General features: G+C 42.4%; 2 protein-coding genes across 2 annotated transcripts; both read right to left on the minus strand.

The window, feature by feature from the left end:
- Positions 1-5,043: 5,043 nt before the first annotated feature.
- LOC109876881 (mortality factor 4-like protein 1) lies at positions 5,044-15,737 on the minus strand. The gene is made up of 13 exons (XM_031816558.1): positions 15,514-15,737; positions 14,950-14,996; positions 14,752-14,819; positions 14,180-14,266; positions 13,996-14,034; positions 13,695-13,775; positions 13,569-13,594; positions 12,657-12,745; positions 12,162-12,263; positions 11,701-11,789; positions 11,300-11,472; positions 8,597-8,681; positions 5,044-5,627 (listed from the first exon to the last, which is right to left on the minus strand). Exons 1-13 carry the CDS (start codon positions 15,551-15,553, stop codon positions 5,546-5,548), a joined length of 1,008 nt encoding a protein of 335 aa, XP_031672418.1. The 5' UTR covers positions 15,554-15,737; the 3' UTR covers positions 5,044-5,545.
- Positions 15,738-18,234: 2,497 nt separating this feature from the next.
- LOC116362227 (relaxin-3 receptor 1-like) lies at positions 18,235-19,679 on the minus strand. The gene has a single exon (XM_031816559.1). The coding sequence runs from the start codon at positions 19,343-19,345 to the stop codon at positions 18,356-18,358; it is 990 nt and encodes a 329-aa protein (XP_031672419.1). The 5' UTR covers positions 19,346-19,679; the 3' UTR covers positions 18,235-18,355.
- Positions 19,680-21,405: the final 1,726 nt, after the last annotated feature.

The raw sequence follows: 21,405 nt of genomic DNA on the forward strand, positions 1-21,405 counted from the left end.
CACACTCCCTTCTATAGGATTGAGGTCAGGGCTTTGTGATGGCCACTCCAATACCTTGACTTTGTTGTCCTTAAGCCATTTTGCCACAACTTTGGAAGTATGCTTGGGGTCATTGTCCATTTGGAAGTATGCTTGGGGTCATTGTCCATTTGGAAGTATGCTTGGGGTCATTGTCCATTTGGAAGTATGCTTGGGGTCATTGTCCATTTGGAAGTATGCTTGGGGTCATTGTCCATTTGGAAGTATGCTTGGGTCATTGTCCATTTGGAAGTATGCTTGGGGTCATTGTCCATTTGGAAGTATGCTTGGGGTCATTGTCCATTTGGAAGTATGCTTGGGGTCATTGTCCATTTGGAAGTATGCTTGGGGTCATTGTCCATTTGGAAGTATGCTTGGGGTCATTGTCCATTTGGAAGTATGCTTGGGGTCATTGTCCATTTGGAAGTATGCTTGGGGTCATTGTCCATTTGGAAGTATGCTTGGGGTCATTGTCCATTTGGAAGTATGCTTGGGGTCATTGTCCATTTGGAAGTATGCTTGGGGTCATTGTCCATTTGGAAGTATGCTTGGGGTCATTGTCCATTTGGAAGTATGCTTGGGGTCATTGTCCATTTGGAAGTATGCTTGGGGTCATTGTCCATTTGGAAGTATGCTTGGGGTCATTGTCCATTTGGAAGCCCCATTTGCTGTTATAGATATAGATAAATACATATAAATAAATGCTGTTTCAATATATCCATATAATTTTCCTTCCTCATGATGCCTATCTATTTTATGAAGTGCACCAGTCCCTCCTGCAGCAAGCACCCCCACAACACGATGCTGCTACCCCCGTGCTTCACAGTTGGGATGATGTTCTTCAGTTTACAAGCCTCCCTCTTTTTCCTCCAAACATAACGATGGTCATTATGGCCAAACAGTTTTATTTTTGTTTCATCAGACCATAGGACATTTCTCCAAAAAGTACGATCTTTGTCCCCATATGCAGTTGCAAACGGTAGTCTGGCTTTTTCATGGCGGTTTTGGAGGAGCTTCTTCCTTGCTGAGCAGCGTTTCAGGTTATTGTTGATATTGGACTCATTTTACTGTGGATAAAGATACTTTTGTACCTGTTTCCTTTAGCATCTTCACAAGGTCCTTTGCTGTTGTTCTGGAATTGATTTGCACTTTTCGCACCAAAGTACGTTCATCTCTAGGAGACAGAACGCGTCTCCTTCCTGAGTGGTATGACGGCTGCGTGGTCCCATGGGGTTTATACTTGCGTACTATTATTTGTACAGATGAACGTGGTACCTTCAGGCGTTTGGAAATTGCTCCCAAGGATGAACCAGACTTGTGGTGGTCTACAAGTCTACCATTTTTGGCTGATTTCTGTTGATTTTCCCATGATGTCAAGCAAAGAGGCACTGAGTTTGAAGATAGGCCTTCAAATACATCCACAGGTACACCTACAATTGACTCAAATTATGTCAACTAGCCTATCAGAAGCTTCTAAAGCCATGACATAATTTTCTGGAATTTTCCAAGCTGTTTAAAGGCACAGTCAACTTAGTGTATGTAAACTTCTGACCCATTGGAACTGTGATAAAGTGAATTACAAGTTAAATAATCTGTCTGTAAACAATTGTTGGAAATATTACTTGTGTCATGCACAAAGTAGATGTCCTAATCGACTTGCCAAAAGTTTGTTCAGATGAAATTTGTGGAGTGATTGAAAAACTAGTTTTAATGTCTCTAACCTAATTATACAGTCGTGGCCAAAAGTTTTGAGAATGACACAAATATTAATTTTCACCAAGTCTGCTGCCTCGGTTTGTATGATGGCAATTTGCATATACTCCAGAATGTTATGAAGAGTGATCAGATGAATTGCAATTAACTGCAGTCCCTCTTGCCATGTAAATGAATGGAATCCCCCCCAAAACATTTCCACTGCATTTCAGCCCTGCCACAAAAGGACCAGCTGACATCATGTCAGTGATTCTCTCGTTAACACAGGTGTGAGTGTTGACGAGGACAAGGCTGGAGATCACTCTGTCATGCTGATTGAGTTCGAATAACAGACTGGAAGCTTCAAAAGGTTGGGTGGTGCTTGGAATCATTGTTCTTCCTCTGTCAACCATGGTTACCTGCAAGGAAACACTTGCCGTCATCATTGCATCGCACAACAAGGGCTTACCAGGCAAGGATATTGCTGCCGGTAAGATTGCACCTAAATCAACCATTTATCAGCTCATCAAGAACTTCAAGGAGAGCGGTTCAATTGTTGTGAAGAATGCTTCAGGGCGCCCAAGAAAGTCCAGCAAACGCCAGGACCGTCTCCTAAAGCTGATTCAGCTGTGGGATTGGGGCACCACCAGTAGAGCTTGCTCAGGAATGGCAGCAGGCAGGTGTGAGTGCATCTGCACGCACAGTGAGGCGAAGACTTTTGGAGGATGGCCTGGTGTCCAGAAGGGCAGCAAAGAAGCCACTTCTCTCCAGGAAAAACATCAGGGACAGACTGATATTCTGCAAAAGGTACAGGGATTGGACTGCTGAGGACTGGGGTAAAGTCATTTTCTCTGATGAATCCCCTTTCCGATTGTTTGGGGCGTCCGGAAAAAAGCTTGTCCGGAGAAGACAAGGTGAGAGCTACCATCAGTCCTGTGTCATGCCAACAGTAAAGCATCATGGGACCATTCATGTGTGGGGTTGCTTCTCTGCCAAGGGAGTGGGCTCACTCACAATTTTGCCTAAGAACACAGCAATGAATAAAGAATGTTACCAACACATCCTCCGAAAGCAACTTCTCCCAACCATCCAGGAACAGTTTGGTGATGAACAATGCCTTTTCCAGCATGATGGACAACCTTGCCATAAGGCTCGGGGAACAAAACATAGATATTTTGGGTCCATGGCCAGGAAACCCCCCAGACCTTAATCCCATTGAGAACTTGTGGTCAATCCTCAAGAGGCAGGTGGACAAACAAAACCCCACAAATTCTGACAAACTCCAAGCATTGATTATGCAAGAATGGGCTGCCATCAGTCAGGATGTGGCCCAGAAGTTAATTGACAGCATGCCAGGGCAGATTGAAGAGGTCTTGAAAAAGAAGGGAGAACACTGCAATATTGACTCTTTGCATCAACTTCATGTAATTATCAATAAAGCCTTTGACACTTATGAAATGCTTGTAATTATACTTCAGTATTCCATAGTAACATCTGACAAAAATATCTAAAGACACTGAAGCAGCAAACTTTGTGGAAATTAAGATTTGTGTCATTCTCAAAACTTTATGTACATTTCCAACTGTATATTACCATAAGTATTGATATAGTTAACTCTAGAAATAGATAGTATCTTACATGTGTATTACCATAGGTATTGAGTCAGGTTACCAGTCACTTTTCAGCCCTGTTTACATGTGTATTACCATAGGTATTGAGTCAGGTTACCAGTCACTTTTCAGCCCTGTTTACATGTGTATTACCATAGGTATTGAGTCAGGTTACCAGTCACTTTTCAGCCCTGTTTACATGTGTATTACCATAGGTATTGAGTCAGGTTACCAGTCACTTTTCAGCCGTTTACATGTGTATTACCATAGGTATTGAGTCAGGTTACCAGTCACTTTTCAGCCGTTTACATGTGTATTACCATAGGTATTGAGTCAGGTTACCAGTCACTTTTCAGCCCTGTTTACATGTGTATTACCATAGGTATTGAGTCAGGTTACCAGTCACTTTTCAGCCATTTACATGTGTATTACCATAGGTATTGAGTCAGGTTACCAGTCACTTTTCAGCCCTGTTTACATGTGTATTACCAGAAGTATTGAGTCAGGTTACCAGTCACTTTTCAGCCCTGTTTACATGTGTATTACCAGAAGTATTGAGTCGGGTTACCAGTCACTTTTCAGCCCTGTTTACATGTGTATTACCAGAAGTATTGAGTCAGGTTACCAGTCACTTTTCAGCCCTGTTTACATGTGTATTACCAGAAGTATTGAGTCAGGTTACCAGTCACTTTTCAGCCCTGTTTACATGTGTATTACCAGAAGTATTGAGTCGGGTTACCAGTCACTTTTCAGCCCTGTTTACATGTGTATTACCATAGGTATTGAGTCAGGTTACCAGTCCCTTTTCAGCCCTGTTTACATGTGTATTACCATAGGTATTGAGTCAGGTTACAAGTCACTTTTCAGCCGTTTACATGTGTATTACCATAGGTATTGAGTCAGGTTACCAGTCACTTTTCAGCCATTTACATGTGTATTACCATAGGTATTGAGTCAGGTTACCAGTCACTTTTCAGCCCTGTTTACATGTGTATTACCAGAAGTATTGAGTCAGGTTACCAGTCACTTTTCAGCCCTGTTTACATGTGTATTACCATAGGTATTGAGTCAGGTTACCAGTCACTTTTCAGCCCTGTTTACATGTGTATTACCATAGGTATTGAGTCAGGTTACCAGTCACTTTTCAGCCCTGTTTACATGTGTATTACCAGAAGTATTGAGTCAGGTTACGTCACTTTTCAGCCCTGTTTACATGTGTATTACCATAGGTATTGAGTCAGGTTACCAGTCACTTTTCAGCCCTGTTTACATGTGTACAAAGCATTAGGAACACCTGCTCTTTCCACGACAGACTGACCAGGTGAAAACTGATCCGTTATTGATGTCACCTGTTAAATCCACTTCAAATCAGTGTAGATGAAGGGGAGGAGACAGGTTAAAGAAGGATGTTTAAGTCTTGAGACATGGACTGTGTGTGTGCCATTCAGAGGGTGAATGGGCTGGACAGAAGATTAGTGTCTTTGAAAAGGGTATGGTAGTAGGTGCCAGTTACACTATTCTGATACTGAATACTGCACTGTTGGGAAGGGCAAGGCACTCATCTCACTGTGATTGTGCATGTGACTTGAGTGAAAACCATCTAATGGGGAATCAATGGCCATTGTTCAATCTCAGTCTCATGAATGCCAAAATAATGAGGATTATTTCTGTATTTGTAGAGTACACGTTGTCAGGGAGAATGAAGGATATTTACCATACAGAACTTGTGTAGAAACATCTTTATTACAAAATGATAGCCAACCATTACACAGCTAATGTATCCCACCAAAGACATTTCAACTCTGATTGCTTTGCACAAATTGTGGTTAGCATCAAATATCCATAATTCAACACATGCAAAGTCGTTGAGGTGAAAACAGACAACAAATAAAACCCCGATCTGATGGAATGGACAGAAACATTACAGAGCTGTTCATGGTAAAAGTCCCTGATATTGGGAGAAAAAACATGCCCGTCTCGCTTGTGTTACGTACCCGGTGGGAAAGAAAGAAAAACACTTTATATCGTTAAAAGCTACCACTGCTCCAAAAGACATGACCGACTCCAGGGAACCTCCAGAAATAGTTCAAGTGAAAATAAAAAAATAAAAATCCAGTCCATCTTTCCACTCAAACGGGTTTGAGATGGTTCCATGTTGTCTGGAAGAGGCTTGGTGTTTCCGAATGGGTCGATCGCCCCCCCCCCCTCCCCACTGCACCTTCCTCTCAGACGGCTTTCCTATGGTACTCTGGGGGCGCTACCTCGTAGTCGCTGGCACTGAAGAGGGAGGAGTTCTTCATTAGATACCTACGACAGACAGGAGGAACAAGCAATTGGAGGTCAAAACCTTGGCATCTGTATTCATAAAAGGTGATCGGCCTCTATGAAGTCTAGAAATATTACAGACTGCAGAAAAATTAGGAGCAGATCAGCTCATCCTAACAACTTATAACCTCATTTCTATTTGGACCTTTAAAACAGACTTGGTCCAGATATCCTAATTGCTGCAGATGGTTATGGCCACATTTGTTTACAGGAAATAACGACATGTGGAAAAGGCTAAATGAATGTGGCCTCCGTTTGAACCCATCCCAATCTACTACGGTTGTTGCAGGTTGAGGAGGATCATGATTATGGCCACGTTCCCAGATGGTTTCTGGGGTACACACAGACAGTAACCTGCAGATACACAGCCAGACATTTAGGCCCACTGCAAGGAAAACATTCATTTTATTTATTTATTTATTTTACCTTTATTTAACCAGGTAGGCAAGTTGAGAACAAGTTCTCATTTACAATTGCGACCTGGCCAAGATAAAGCAAAGCAGTTCGACAGATAAAACGACACAGAGTTACACATGGAGTAAAAACAAACATACAGTCAATAATGCAGTATAAACAAGTCTATATACAATGTGAGCAAATGAGGTGAGAAGGGAGGTAAAGGCAAAAAAGGCCATGATGGCAAAGTAAATACAATATAGCAAGTAAAATAATGGAATGGTAGTTTTGCAATGGAAGAATGTGCAAAGTAGAAATAAAAAATAATGGGGTGCAAAGGAGCAAAATAAATAAATTAATTAAAATTAAATACAGTTGGGAAAGAGGTAGTTGTTTGGGCTAAATTATAGGTGGGCTATGTACAGGTGCAGTAATCTGTGAGCTGCTCTGACAGTTGGTGCTTAAAGCTAGTGAGGGAGATAAGTGTTTCCAGTTTCAGAGATTTTTGTAGTTCGTTCCAGTCATTGGCAGCAGAGAACTGGAAGGAGAGGCGGCCAAAGAAAGAATTGGTTTTGGGGGTGACTAGAGAGATATACCTGCTGGAGCGTGTGCTACAGGTGGGAGATGCTATGGTGACCAGCGAGCTGAGATAAGGGGGGACTTTACCTAGCAGGGTCTTGTAGATGACATGGAGCCAGTGGGTTTGGCGACGAGTATGAAGCGAGGGCCAGCCAACGAGAGCGTACAGGTCGCAATGGTGGGTAGTATATGGGGCTTTGGTGATAAAACGGATTGCACTGTGATAGACTGCATCCAATTTGTTGAGTAGGGTATTGGAGGCTATTTTGTAAATGACATCGCCAAAGTCGAGGATTGGTAGGATGGTCAGTTTTACAAGGGTATGTTTGGCAGCATGAGTGAAGGATGCTTTGTTGCGAAATAGGAAGCCAATTCTAGATTTAACTTTGGATTGGAGATGTTTGATATGGGTCTGGAAGGAGAGTTTACAGTCTAACCAGACACCTAAGTATTTGTAGTTGTCCACGTATTCTAAGTCAGAGCCGTCCAGAGTAGTGATGTTGGACAGGCGGGTAGGTGCAGGTAGCGATCGGTTGAAGAGCATGCATTTAGTTTTACTTGTATTTAAGAGCAATTGGAGGCCACGGAAGGAGAGTTGTATGGCATTGAAGCTTGCCTGGAGGGTTAACACAGTGTCCAAAGAAGGGCCGGAAGTATACAGAATGGTGTCGTCTGCGTAGAGGTGGATCAGGGACTCACCAGCAGCAAGAGCGACCTCATTGATGTATACAGAGAAGAGAGTCGGTCCAAGAATTGAACCCTGTGGCACCCCCATAGAGACTGCCAGAGGTCCGGACAGCAGACCCTCCGATTTGACACACTGAACTCTATCAGAGAAGTAGTTGGTGAACCAGGCGAGGCAATCATTTGAGAAACCAAGGCTGTCGAGTCTGCCGATGAGGATATGGTGATTGACAGAGTCGAAAGCCTTGGCCAGATCAATGAATACGGCTGCACAGTAATGTTTCTTATCGATGGCGGTTAAGATATCGTTTAGGACCTTGAGCGTGGCTGAGGTGCACCCATGACCAGCCCTGAAACCGGATTGCATAGCAGAGAAGGTATGGTGAGATTCGAAATGGTCGGTAATCTGTTTGTTGACTTGGCTTTCGAAGACCTTAGAAAGGCACGGTAGGATAGATATAGGTCTGTAGCAGTTTGGGTCAAGAGTGTCCCCCCCTTTGAAGAGGGGGATGACCGCAGCTGCTTTCCAATCTTTGGGAATCTCAGACGACACGAAAGAGAGGTTGAACAGGCTAGTAATAGGGGTGGCAACAATTTCGGCAGATAATTTTAGAAAGAAAGGGTCCAGATTGTCTAGCCCGGCTGATTTGTAGGGGTCCAGATTTTGCAGCTCTTTCAGAACATCAGCTGAATGGATTTGGGAGAAGGAGAAATGGGGAAGGCTTGGGCGAGTTGCTGTTGGGGGTGCAGTGCTGTTGTCCGGGGTAGGAGTAGCCAGGTGGAAAGCATGGCCAGCCGTAGAAAAATGCTTATTGAAATTCTCAATTATGGTGGATTTATCAGTGGTGACAGTGTTTCCTATCTTCAGTGCAGTGGGCAGCTGGGAGGAGGTGTTCTTATTCTCCATGGACTTTACAGTGTCCCAGAACTTTTTTGAGTTAGTGTTGCAGGAAGCAAATTTCTGCTTGAAAAAGCAGAGCAACAGAGCAACAGTGAACAAAGGAACTGCATCATCAGGATGACTGAAATAAGCGGTACGATTAGGCCTACTCTGGAATCCAATGGTCTTGATAACTTCTCCTTAGAGTGGTATCACAAAGTCTGTCAGTGTCAAGACCGAGCCCTGACAGCGAGATTAGGACAGCAGCATTTCACGGTCAGTGGGCTACGTTTTCAACGGTGAAATCCTTCTGATGAGAATATATAAATATGATAGGCCAGCCAGGTTAGGGAAAGCTCTGCCAAGCCAGACATTCAATTTCACGAGTGGGGATGAAGGAAAGGCTTCTTACTTGAGAAAATCCTGCAGGTAGTTGAGCAGCAGAGCCAGGCTTTTCTCATCCAGGGGAGTGTAGGCAAGCATGGAGCCAATTCTCACTGCACAACACAAAGAACAGCACTGTCAGGGACCAGATTTAACCATATGTACACAAACATGATTCTATATTAGCATTGGCTGATATGTGAATAAATACTGTCTCAATGCAGGTGTGGACAGATGACAGTTAACTGAAACTCTCCCATGGAAACTGCTATACAGTTTTATTTAAATCTGCAAAGAGTGTTGTGACTTTGTTAAATGCACTCCTTAATAAATTGTGATTTCATTTTAGTTATAATTTCACATTTAGCAGATGTTATTGCAGGTGTAGAGAAATGCTTGTGTTTCTAGTGCAGTCATATCTAACAATACACACTAATCTAAAAGGAAAAGAATGGAATTAAGAAATATATATATATGAGATGAGCCATGTCAGAGTGGCACAGACTAAAACACAGTAGAATAGAATACCGTATATATATGAGATGAGCCATGTCAGAGTGGCACAGACTAAAACACAGTAGAATAGAATACCGTATATATATATATATATATGAGATGAGCCATGTCAGAGTGGCACAGACTAAAACACAGTAGAATAGAATACCGTATATATATATATGAGATGAGCCATGTCAGAGTGGCACAGACTAAAACACAGTAGAATAGAATACCGTATATATATATATGAGATGAGCCATGTCAGAGTGGCACAGACTAAAACACAGTAGAATAGAATACCGTATATATATATATGAGATGAGCCATGTCAGAGTGGCACAGACTAAAACACAGTAGAATAGAATACCGTATATATATATGAGATGAGCCATGTCAGAGTGGCACAGACTAAAACACAGTAGAATAGAATACCGTATATATATGAGATGAGCCATGTCAGAGTGGCACAGACTAAAACACAGTAGAATAGAATACCGTATATATATATGAGATGAGCCATGTCAGAGTGGCACAGACTAAAACACAGTAGAATAGAATACCGTATATATATGAGATGAGCCATGTCAGAGTGGCACAGACTAAAACACAGTAGAATAGAATACCGTATATATATATATATATATATGAGATGAGCCATGTCAGAGTGGCACAGACTAAAACACAGTAGAATAGAATACCGTATATATATGAGATGAGCCATGTCAGAGTGGCACAGACTAAAACACAGTAGAATAGAATACCGTATATATATGAGATGAGCCATGTCAGAGTGGCACAGACTAAAACACAGTAGAATAGAATACCGTATATATATGAGATGAGCCATGTCAGAGTGGCACAGACTAAAACACAGTAGAATAGAATACCGTATATATATGAGATGAGCCATGTCAGAGTGGCACAGACTAAAACACAGTAGAATAGAATACCGTATATATATATGAGATGAGCCATGTCAGAGTGGCACAGACTAAAACACAGTAGAATAGAATACCGTATATATATGAGATGAGCCATGTCAGAGTGGCACAGACTAAAACACAGTAGAATAGAATACCGTATATATATGAGATGAGCCATGTCAGAGTGGCACAGACTAAAACACAGTAGAATAGAATACCGTATATATATGAGATGAGCCATGTCAGAGTGGCACAGACTAAAACACAGTAGAATAGAATACCGTATATATATGAGATGAGCCATGTCAGAGTGGCACAGACTAAAACACAGTAGAATAGAATACCGTATATATATATGAGATGAGCCATGTCAGAGTGGCACAGACTAAAACACAGTAGAATAGAATACCGTATATATATATGAGATGAGCAAAGCAAACATATGTAAACATTATTAAAGTGACCAGTGTTCCATTATTAAAGTGATTTCAAGTCTATGTATATAGGCTCAGCAGCCTCCAAGGTGCAGGGTTATGTAACCGTGTGGAATCCGACCTAATGGCGGCTATTTTACAGTCTGATGATCTTGAGATAGAAGCAGGTTTTTGTTTACAGAGTGCACCACCCAATTGACGCTTGGCGTTTGCCCTTCAAGTGTTTGACACAGCCATTGATGACACAAACACTTTTCTAAATGGTTCTTCATCTACTAATCTCAGTTCAACCTGGCTCGGAACGAGACGCTTTCTCAAATGTCCCTGGCACGTAGTCCATCTGATGATCACACCGGTTCAGATCAGGAACCCAATAGTCGGTAGTTAAAGATCTGCTCAATGTTAATTAACTAACTAATGGGATTCTGGATGCAATTTGTGGCGGCGGTATAGACGCTTAACTTTCTGGCCTTCCCTGGGTATTACACATTACACATTCTCTTACACCCCATTGACTCCAGAAAGTTAACTTTCATCCCTGTGATAATGGCCGATAATGAAATCTATTAAAGTGTCCTTCATTAGCAGTATGGCTGAAGATGAGCTTTCGTGGGTGCTGTGATGGTGCACCAATGACAGAGCAGTGAACAGTGGTAGGAGAAGAGAAGACAAAAGGCACTGTAAACAGTCTTAAGGCTCTAATAACTAAAGAGAACTATTTCCCCCTGGGTCTTCACCTCTCCTAAAGAGCTCAATCACCACAACGTTAGTCTCCTGAGATTCAAACTGAAATATTTGTTAAAAGTTCCAGTCCAGAGGCTACTTCCGATCCTCCTCATTCAGACAGCCCCCCCCCCCTCCTCGGGGGCTACGTACCAAAAAGCCGGAGCAGGTGCGGGCCCCCGTAGACCTGGGACATGGGTGTGTCGGGGTGATCCGCCAGTATCTCTGCATACTGGGGCCTCTCAAACTTATAGAGCAGCTGGGTGCCCAGCATGACGTTGAAGTACTCCCTGATCCCTGCCACCACCTCGTTCACAGCATACTCCCTGAGGGGAACCAGGACAGGAGATATAAGGCAACAGGCACTGCTGGAGTGTTCCCAGCTAGAGCTGAATGAATGCGTGATACCTGGGTTGAACTTCACCAAGCGAATTACAGCTAGTCCACTTTGATAAGCAGATACAGGCCAGGCTTGTCTGGTTTCTAGTCAGATGACCTTCTTCATTGTAACTTCACTCGTACTGCAGCATCGAGAGGGGTGTGCTTTTACTCACTTGCTTTCTGAAGTTCCTCTTGATTTCTTATAGCTTGCATAGTCCTCCAAGACACTATCCACATTCTTTCTCGCGGGCAGGTGAAAAAGCTACAATTCAAGAAAAATGTAATGTTTGTCAAGCACCTCATAAAATACACTTAAAACAAACCAAATCCTGTAAAGAATGAACTTGTAGAGAAAGACTGTCTTGCCATTAAATTAGTTGTCATCTTCTGACCATGGTAAGACAGCAGGGTTGGGGTCAATTTGAAGTGATGGCAGCCAATTCAGGAACTGAATTTCCAATTCAATAATTTAAAAAAACTATAGTTTCAATTACTTCTCTATAAATTTAAACGCTTTTCATTTCAAACGTTTTTTTCTTCTTCAATATTTGAAGTTTAAAATTCAAATTCCTGAATTGACCATTTTCAATTGGAATTGAGCCCAACCCTGGTAGACAGCTGTCTAGACCCCCACCTGCTTCTGTCTGGTAATAAGGTCCCAGTCATCCACCAGCCACGGCTTCAGCTCCTCAGGAATCTTCACCTTGACCTCCACACGGTTGATGAACGTCTCCTCCTGGTTACAGTGAAACCAAATGGAACAGTCAGACTCATTTACAATAAGAGATGGGAAAACCAGTAAAAAAAAAATAAGCCATGGGTCTTGTTAAAAAACACAATTCCCATCTGTGATTGGCTGACTGCTGCATGACATAAGTAACTGGAGCTGTTAGTTGAGTATGAGAGAACAGGCCTGCTGTATGTGAGGCACAACACACAGAACAGGCCTGCTGTATGTGAGGCACAACACACAGAACAGGCCTGCTGTATGTGAGGCACAACACACAGAACAGGCCTGCTGTATGTGAGGCACAACACAGAGAACAGGCCTGCTGTATGTGAGGGACAACACAGAGAACAGGCCTGCTGTATGTGAGGGACAATACACAGCATCCATAGGTGGACATACACTCTCCACAGTTGGGTCGCAACGAGCCCTCTTCTTCCGCGGTGGCTGTGGCATCTCTCCTGTGCTGGTACCTTCTCCAGCCGCTGGTGCTGCACAAAGACAAATGGGACAGACACACAATCAAACCCTATCCACAAAGGACTGTTAAAGGGTTCATTTTACTAGTAGCAGAAACTAGTGGGACTAACACTTTTACTAGTAGCAGAAACTAGTGGGACTAACACTAACTAGTAGCAGAAACTAGTGGGACTAAAACTTTTACTAGTAGCAGAAACTAGTGGGACTAACACTTACTAGTAGCAGAAACTAGTGGGACTAACACTTACTAGTAGCAGAAACTAGTGGGACTAACACTTACTAGTAGCAGAAACTAGTGGGACTAAAACTTTTACTAGTAGCAGAAACTAGTGGGACTAAAACTTTTACTAGTAGCAGAAACTAGTGGGACTAAAACTTACTAGTAGCAGAAACTAGTGGGACTAAAACTTACTAGTAGCAGAAACTAGTGGGACTAACACTAACTAGTAGCAGAAACTAGTGGGACTAACACTAACTAGTAGCAGAAACTAGTGGGACTAACACTAACTAGTAGCAGAAACTAGTGGGACTAACACTTACTAGTAGCAGAAACCAGTGGGACTAACACTAACTAGTAGCATAAACTAGTGGGACTAACACTTACTAGTAGCAGAAACTAGTGGGACTAACACTTACTAGTAGCAGAAACCAGTGGGACTAACACTAACTAGTAGCATAAACTAGTGGGACTAACACTTACTAGTAGCAGAAACTAGTGGGACTAACACTTACTAGTAGCAGAAACCAGTGGGACTAACACTAACTAGTAGCAGAAACTAGTGGGACTAACACTAACTAGTAGCAGAAACCAGTGGGACTAACACTTTTACTTACTCTTTAGTTTTGTCTTTTTCGCTTTCCTGAAGAAGAGAGAGATTGCATTAGAAGGCGCTGTTCAATTCTTTTTTTTTGTGAAAGTTTGAAAGTAGGTCAAACTTGAAAGACGGGGATCAAACTTACAGATCAACATTTTTCTGCTGCACAGCAGCAATCTTCTTGCTCGGTGCTACACCCCTCATCTTTCCCTCAACATCATAATGCCTGTAAGAGGAAGGAACACCGCCATGAACTACAATAACCTTCAAAAACACTTCTAAAATTTCCGTATGATCATTTTATGCATCTTCTTTTTAACCCGTATGTTTTATGTTCAACTAGTGCTTACAAGTAAATGCACCGTGGGCTGCAAGTATTGTATCATAGGTGCTATATACATAAAGATTACTATTGTGGTTCATTATTAAAAAATAAGTGGAATCACTTTTTATGTTCTCCCATCTTCGAGTCATCGTCGGCATTTCTGGGGAGACATTGATTAACATATAGAATCTCATTGTTGTATTTTGTCCAATGGCAGCTTGAATACAATGTTGACACAGTAGGTACATCCCATACACTAAACCCCTCCCCCAACACAGAGTCTGTCTGTAATGAGATGAACTCACTGATTAGCCTTTTGAAGCTCTTTTTGTTTCTGCAGGTTGCTGTCCACATATTTGAGAACTCTGCTTTCAGGAACCCATTCATCCCAGCTAAAACAGAAAGAGATCAACCACATTCAGATTTCTGACCATTTTTATTGAATCAATACCAGAATGTTAGGTCTGTGGCTGTGAGGTAAGCATTCATAAAAAAAAGTAAAAAGTTCATTCTAAAAAAAGATCCATAGCTAACAACAGTACTGTCAAAATAGAAACAGCACTGGTCCTCTGCAGCTCAAATGTTAGAGTAGCGTTTCACAAGGGGTGTACATTTTGGTTTTTGCCCTAGCACTACACAGCTGATTCAAATGAGGAACTCCTCATCAAGCTTTGATCATTTGAATCCCCCTTGGGGTCCCCAAGAGTTTGGGTAACGCTCTGTTAGAGCACATTACTTGCAACACCAGAATAGTGGATTCAATTCCCAGGACCACCCATTCATAAAAAACGTATGCACCATAACGAAGTCACTTTAGATTATTTATTACGAAGTCACTCTTATTATTTGAAAAGCCAACAATGCAAAAATGACTCACTTTTTGTTCCATCCACTGTAATGAATGAAGTACTTAATTTGCTTCTCCTTGATATTGGTTTTCACTGCCTGAAATAGAACAACAATCATTACGAATTGTAATAAATATGACTTTAGGTATAGGCTACTGCAAATGGTGTATTGTTTAGTAAACACGAGCCGAAAGCCATTCAGATTGGTGGAATGAATCTAAACCCACCTTTGCTTCGTAAAGCAATGGCCCATGAAAACACAGAACTCTTTCACCTAAAAACAGAAGAAATAGACAAATGCTGGATGGTTATATTAAACCGTCAACACCAGTGGTTGGCTAAGGTGTAGCTAAATGTATTTCGTTGATATGTGGCCAACGTATAAAACAAATACAATAGAAACACAATTGCATAGTTAGCTAGCTAGATCTGTTATTCAAGCCAAGGCCCTTGGCAAGGGATTGTTTACCCGTTAGCAATTAGCTAACGTTAGCTAGGTAGCTTATTGTTTCAACACAGCCAATTAGAGCAAACAGTCTAGTTAGTTGGCTGAATGAATACGAAAGGTACGTGTATTAGTACACTACTTATGGTAGATGACATTTAATTATTCATGCAATTTTCAAATTGATGATATCTCTCGCTAGCATGTAGCAGTGTTTTAGCTAACGTTAGCTGGCTAACGTGCTCTGCGCGAGAAGCGCCATACCGTCGATGCCTTTTCACTCACGAGACGACAGGGTCTAGCTACGTTTTTAATTTTCACAGTTCATCATCACGGTGCACATTACCTTCTTGAAATTTAGGTTTAGGGTCCTGTTTTGGCGCCATTCACAGACTCAACTGTTCGGATCTCTGAATGATCAAATTCGTGCATTGCCAGCTTCCATTTCTTCCTGACACAACACGGCAAAGGGCTCTTCTCTCGACGTGCGCAGCCTGGCAGCGCGGTCAGGTGACCACGGTATAGCACTGCGCTGGAGCGGCCCCTGCGGACCACACAGGACATGATCATTGTTTTGTGAAGGGAGCCGTATTCATTTACTTTATTTGAACCTTTATTTAACTAGGCAAGTCAGTTAAAAACACATTATTATTTACAATTACATCCTGACCAAACCCTAACGACGCTGGGACAATTGTGCGCAGGCCTATGGGACTCTTGAGTTTATTTAGTAAATATTTTCTAACCTCTATTTCTTGAACTGCGTTGTTGGTTAAGTGCTTGTAAGTAAGCATTTCACTGTACACATTTTGTATTCAGAACGTGACAATTTTTTCCCCCTAGTTCTGCCAATGAGAATACTATACCAGATCTGGATGTATGTTTAGATTATTATAATAAATATTTTTATTTAAGTCAGTTAAGAACAAATTCTTATTTACAATGACGACCTACACCGGTCAAACCCGAATGACGCTGGGCCAATTGTGTGCCGCCCAATCACAGCCGGTTGTGATACAGCCTGAAATCGAACCAGGGTCTGTAGTGACACCTCCCATCACTGAGATGCAGTGCCTTAGACCGCTGCGCCACCCAGAAGCCCTGTAGGGTACTAGGCTGTTTAGAATATTCATACAATCTTAACATGAATTGGTTATTTCAGCCACTAACTAATAAATCAGCTCTTGATCTTGTATCTCATGTGATGGTACACAGATGGCTGGCCAAGAGGTTTGAAGATCATGAATAAGTTCATTCATTAGTCTGAAGAGTATAACAAAAATATCAATCATTCTGTCCTGACAAATAGGATAGTAGGTCAATATCAAACTGAGATTAAATGTTTTATTGATATGGGTCAAGTATGTGATGCATAAGTGTAGCCTGTTAGCACCACACCTCTCCCCTATTTGACCTAGATAGTTTGTGTGTATTTACTGACATGGAGGCTACGTGGTGCCTGTTTAAAATGTATGTAGTTCTGTTCTTGAGCTGTTCTTGTCTAATGATGTTCTGTATTATGTCATTCTGTGTTATGTTTCATGTTTTGTGTTGAACCCCAGGAAGGGTTACCGCGGGTCGGCCGTGTCGGGGTTACCGCGGGTCGGCCGTGTCGGGGTTACCACGGGTCGGGGTTACCGCGGGTCGGCCGTGTCGGGGTTACCGTGGGTAGATGGCTGGCCGGCTCCAGAGAGGGACATGAACATTAAAGGATTCCATTACGTAGCATTTGGAATTCTAATAAAATGCTAAATATTTACACGCGCTCCTCACATGTGTGGGGATAAAGTCCTCAATGAATCATCAATGCTTCTAGAATAACCAGTAGGATACGTTAATGTCTTAACACCCTAATGTGTCTGTAATACAGAACAAATTCAAGAAAGTGTTTTATATAGAACCTGCATGGAACTTCCTTTCATCTCATATTGCTCAAATAAACAGCAAAACTGATTATTTTTTAACAGATAAAGCAACACCTCACGGCACCACACCTCTCCCCTATTGGACCTAGATAGTTTGTGTGTATTGACATGGAGGCTACGTGGTGCCTGTTTAAAATGTATGTAGTTCTGTCCTTGAGCTGTTCTTGTCTAATGATGTTCTGTATTATGTCATTCTGTGTTATGTTTCATGTTTTGTGTTGAACCCCAGGAAGAGTAGTTGCTGCTTTTGCAACATCTAATGGGGATCCTAATAAAATACCCCCAAATACCAAATAGGTAGACCTGTTAAGCAATAAATGCAGTGTTTTCGATATAAAATCATTTTGTTTGGGAAATGCATAGGCCTACCGGTAAAAGCTGTCATCAACTATGAAGTTGTACTCGTAACACTGCTTGTGGGCTTCAGAGAGAAATTGACCATTTACAGTAATTGGTGTCAAGACAGTCATGTTATTCGTTGTCCATTTTGACATGAGACACAATACAATCATTAAGACAACGGGGTGAGATTCAATATATGGATGTTTATTTTGCATGAACACAATTTAAGCAATATGGTTATCTGTTATCATAGGCATAACATTTACACTTCCCTCCCATTGCATGTCATTTGTGACAAATGCAATTGCACACAATGAAGACTAGACGTGCAGCTGTGAAGGAGAACATAGGATCATGGGTACATTTATCTCCACTAGGCTACAATTATGATGGAATGATAAAGACAATATCTAGTCTGCCTCTGTTTCTCTATCGTTTAATGATGACTTTCCGGTTTTTCTGTCGTTTAATGATGACAGTCCAGGTGGTTACCCTATCGTTTAATGATGACTGTCCGGGCAGTTTCTCTATCGTTTAATGATGACAGTCAGGGCGGTTTCTCTATCGTTTAATAATGATGACTGTCCGGGCGGCTCTCTATCGTTTAATGATGACTGTCCGGGCGGTTTCTCTTAACGTTTAATGATAACTTCCCGGGAATACAACAGCACATGGATAGGAGGAACCATAAGAGGCAGAATTGCCTCATGCGCAATTTTGGTAGCCATTATCATTGCATCATTGTGACCGTTTGTTTTAGTGCTTGTCCATGCCAGTTTTGTGATTTTTTTTCCACCAACAGAACATACTGCATTCGCCTATTACAGTACACCCATGTCGTGCGCCCTATAGGGTACATTATGCAACAGGGAGCGCGTGCGTAATGGCAACGGCAACCGATTCTTCCACTGCGTAAAATGACTATCCGCCATATAACAAATCTTTCAGTTTCTTTCTAAACTCTTCTCTCATTAGGCAATAAATGACAGGGTTTAGACAGCTATTGGCGTGCGCAAGGCAGACTGTCACAGGGAATACGTAAGTGTGAACTATGTAGTAAGATTTATCCCAATGCACAGCATTCAATTTCACAAGGACGCCCCAGAATGTGATGGCGTGATTTGGCATCCAGCAAAGAAAGAAGGAGAGGACGACGATGGTGACAGATTTGGTGACTTGTGATGTCCGTTTGGTGTTTGTTTTCATACTACGGTTGCGGATGAATCGCAAAAGCATGATGTAGCTGACTGAAACAATGGCCATGGGTAAAACAAATGCAAATATAATTTTCTGAAGGTGATAAACTGCTAACCAATATTGTCCATCAGGGAACTTAAGCAAACATAGTTTTTCCCCCGCTACATTTGTCACGGTTGAGAATATGGATGTTGGTGCAGTCGCAATTGTTGCGGATACCCAAAGAACCACGCTAATCCATTTGGCAGAGCAGGACTTTTGCCTAGTTCGGTCCTTTAGAGAGGAGGCGACGGACCAGTATCGGGTGACGCTCATTGCAGTCAGAAAGAACACGCTCGCGTACATGTTCATAACCGTGACGGAGCTGATGATTTTGCACATGGCGTCTCCAAACGGCCAGCTGAAGTCAAGTGCGGTGTCCACTGCCCAGAACGGCAGAGTCAATACAAACTGGAAGTCCGTCACTGCCAAGTTAAGTACAAAGAAGTTGATTCTGGATTTTTTCCGCTCTTGTTTCACTCTGATAAAGAACAGCACCAGTAAGTTGCCCACCAAGCCCACAGCGCACACCACGGAGTAAACGACGCAGATGAACACCCTCAAAATCGGAGTACCGTCCGCTGTCACGTCGATGTCCTCTAGGCTACTGAACCGGTCCAGATCCGTCAAGGACCGATTCTGTAGGCCTACACTGCTGTTGTTTCCTTCAGTCATCGTTTCTGTTTTAAATTCGAGTGATTCATGTAGGCTATCCAACTTCAAATCAGGGTTGGAGTCGCTCACTCTGCTTCCAATACATCCTCAGGTTAGTTTGAAATGATAAGAGCGCAGCGATTGCCATGCGCCATTCCCATCATCGCATGATCACACACATTGACAATGTAGCTGTCTTGGTGGCGTAGCTCAAAGCGTCTTGACAATTGCAGTTCTTACAGGATTTATATTGTGACCGCTTCTAGATGCCCTGCCCTGAACGCACAAGGATTGGTGACAATGTTTGATTGACATTAGGCTATATCCTATATTCCTTATTTGCATCACTTTCTTGATATTGACCAATAGGCTACGCTGGGCGTAATGGGTTTTTATAATGGAATAAAATGTGTTTTTCTGGGCAATATTGATTTGGCTACTCACCGAGAAATAAAGGACTGGTAGGCTTAAACCTAATAAATACTATTGTATTGATTGGAAACATTATTTAGATCTTTCATCGACCATCCCATGTAGAGATCAGTGGAGGCTGCTGAGGGGAGGACGGTTCATAACAATGGCTGGAAAGGCGCCAATGGAATGGGACCAAACCATGTGTGGTTTTTATAAACATCTATATATTTAATCTCACCCCGTTGCCTTAATGATTGTATTGTGTCTCATGTCAAAATGGACAACGAATAACATGACCGTCTTGACACCAATTACTGTAAATTGTCAATTTCTCTCTGAAGCCCACAAGCAGTGTTACGAGTACAACTTGATAGTTGATGACAGCTTTTACCGGTAGGCCTATGTATTTCCCAAACAAAATGCATTTTATATCGAAAACACTGCATTTATTGCTTAACAGGTCTACCTATTTGGTATTTGGGGGTATTTTATTAGGATCCCCATTAGATGTTGCAAAAGCAGCAACTACTCTTCCTGGGGTTCAACACAAAACATGAAACATAACACAGAATGACATAATACAGAACATCATTAGACAAGAACAGCTCAAGGACAGAACTACATACATTTTAAACAGGCACCACGTAGCCTCCATGTCAATACACACAAACTATCTAGGTCCAATAGGGGAGAGGTGTGGTGCCGTGAGGTGTTGCTTTATCTGTTAAAAATAATCAGTTTTGCTGTTTATTTGAGCAATATGAGATGAAAGGAAGTTCCATGCAGGTTCTATATAAAACACTTTCTTGAATTTGTTCTGTATTACAGACACATTAGGGTGTTAAGACATTAACGTATCCTACTGGTTATTCTAGAAGCATTGATGATTCATTGAGGACTTTATCCCCACACATGTGAGGAGCGCGTGTAAATATTTAGCATTTTATTAGAATTCCAAATGCTACGTAATGGAATCCTTTAATGTTCATGTCCCTCTCTGGAGCCGGCCAGCCATCTACCCACGGTAACCCCGACACGGCCGACCCGCGGTAACCCCGACCCGGCCGAACCCGCGGTAACCCCGACCCGGCCGACCCGCGGTAACCCCGACACGGCCGACCCGCGGTAACCCCGACCCGGCCGACCCGCGGTAACCCCGACCCGGCCGACCCGCGGTAACCCCGACCCGGCCGACCCGCGGTAACCCCGACACGGCTGACCCGCGGTAACCCCGACACGGCCGACCCGCGGTAACCCCGACAGGGCCGACCCGCGGTAACCCAGACACGGCCGACCCACGGTAACCCCGACACGGCCGAGTTCAGGTGAGACATTTCTAATTGTATTTCTTAATTGTACTCTTCAAAGTCAAAAATTCAACAAAAATACAAAAAATAAGAATATAATTATTTTAATGAAAGAAAAGTTGAGGTAATCTCCATCTCCTTGGAGCTGTTCAATAGTCAAGTCCAAGATCATAGATGTTGACGGCACCATCTCCAAAGCCTCCATTCAACCCCAGGTACATGTGGGTGATGTTTCAACCCAAAGTAGCAAGGCCATGGTACATGTGGGTGATGTTTCAACCCAAAGTAGCAAGGGCATGGTACATGTGGGTGATGTTTCAACCCAAAGTAGCAAGGCCATGGTACATATGGGTGATGTTT

Source organism: Oncorhynchus kisutch, unplaced genomic scaffold (assembly GCF_002021735.2).
Source record: "Oncorhynchus kisutch isolate 150728-3 unplaced genomic scaffold, Okis_V2 scaffold822, whole genome shotgun sequence".
Lineage (NCBI taxonomy): Eukaryota > Metazoa > Chordata > Actinopteri > Salmoniformes > Salmonidae > Oncorhynchus > Oncorhynchus kisutch.

Bases quoted from the DNA above. Each gene is read 5' to 3' on its own strand.
- LOC109876881 (XM_031816558.1), bottom strand. From the start codon at position 15,553: ATGGCGCCAAAACAGGACCCTAAACCTAAATTTCAAGAAG. The intron at 14,035-14,179 runs GTGAGTTCATCT...ATGTCTCCCCAG, and splicing joins GAGCTTCAAAAGGCTAATCA to AAATGCCGACGATGACTCGA. The intron at 13,776-13,995 runs GTGATTCCACTT...TTCCTCTTACAG, and splicing joins AAGATGGGAGAACATAAAAA to GCATTATGATGTTGAGGGAA.
- LOC116362227 (XM_031816559.1), bottom strand. From the start codon at position 19,345: ATGACTGAAGGAAACAACAGCAGTGTAGGCCTACAGAATCGGTCCTTG.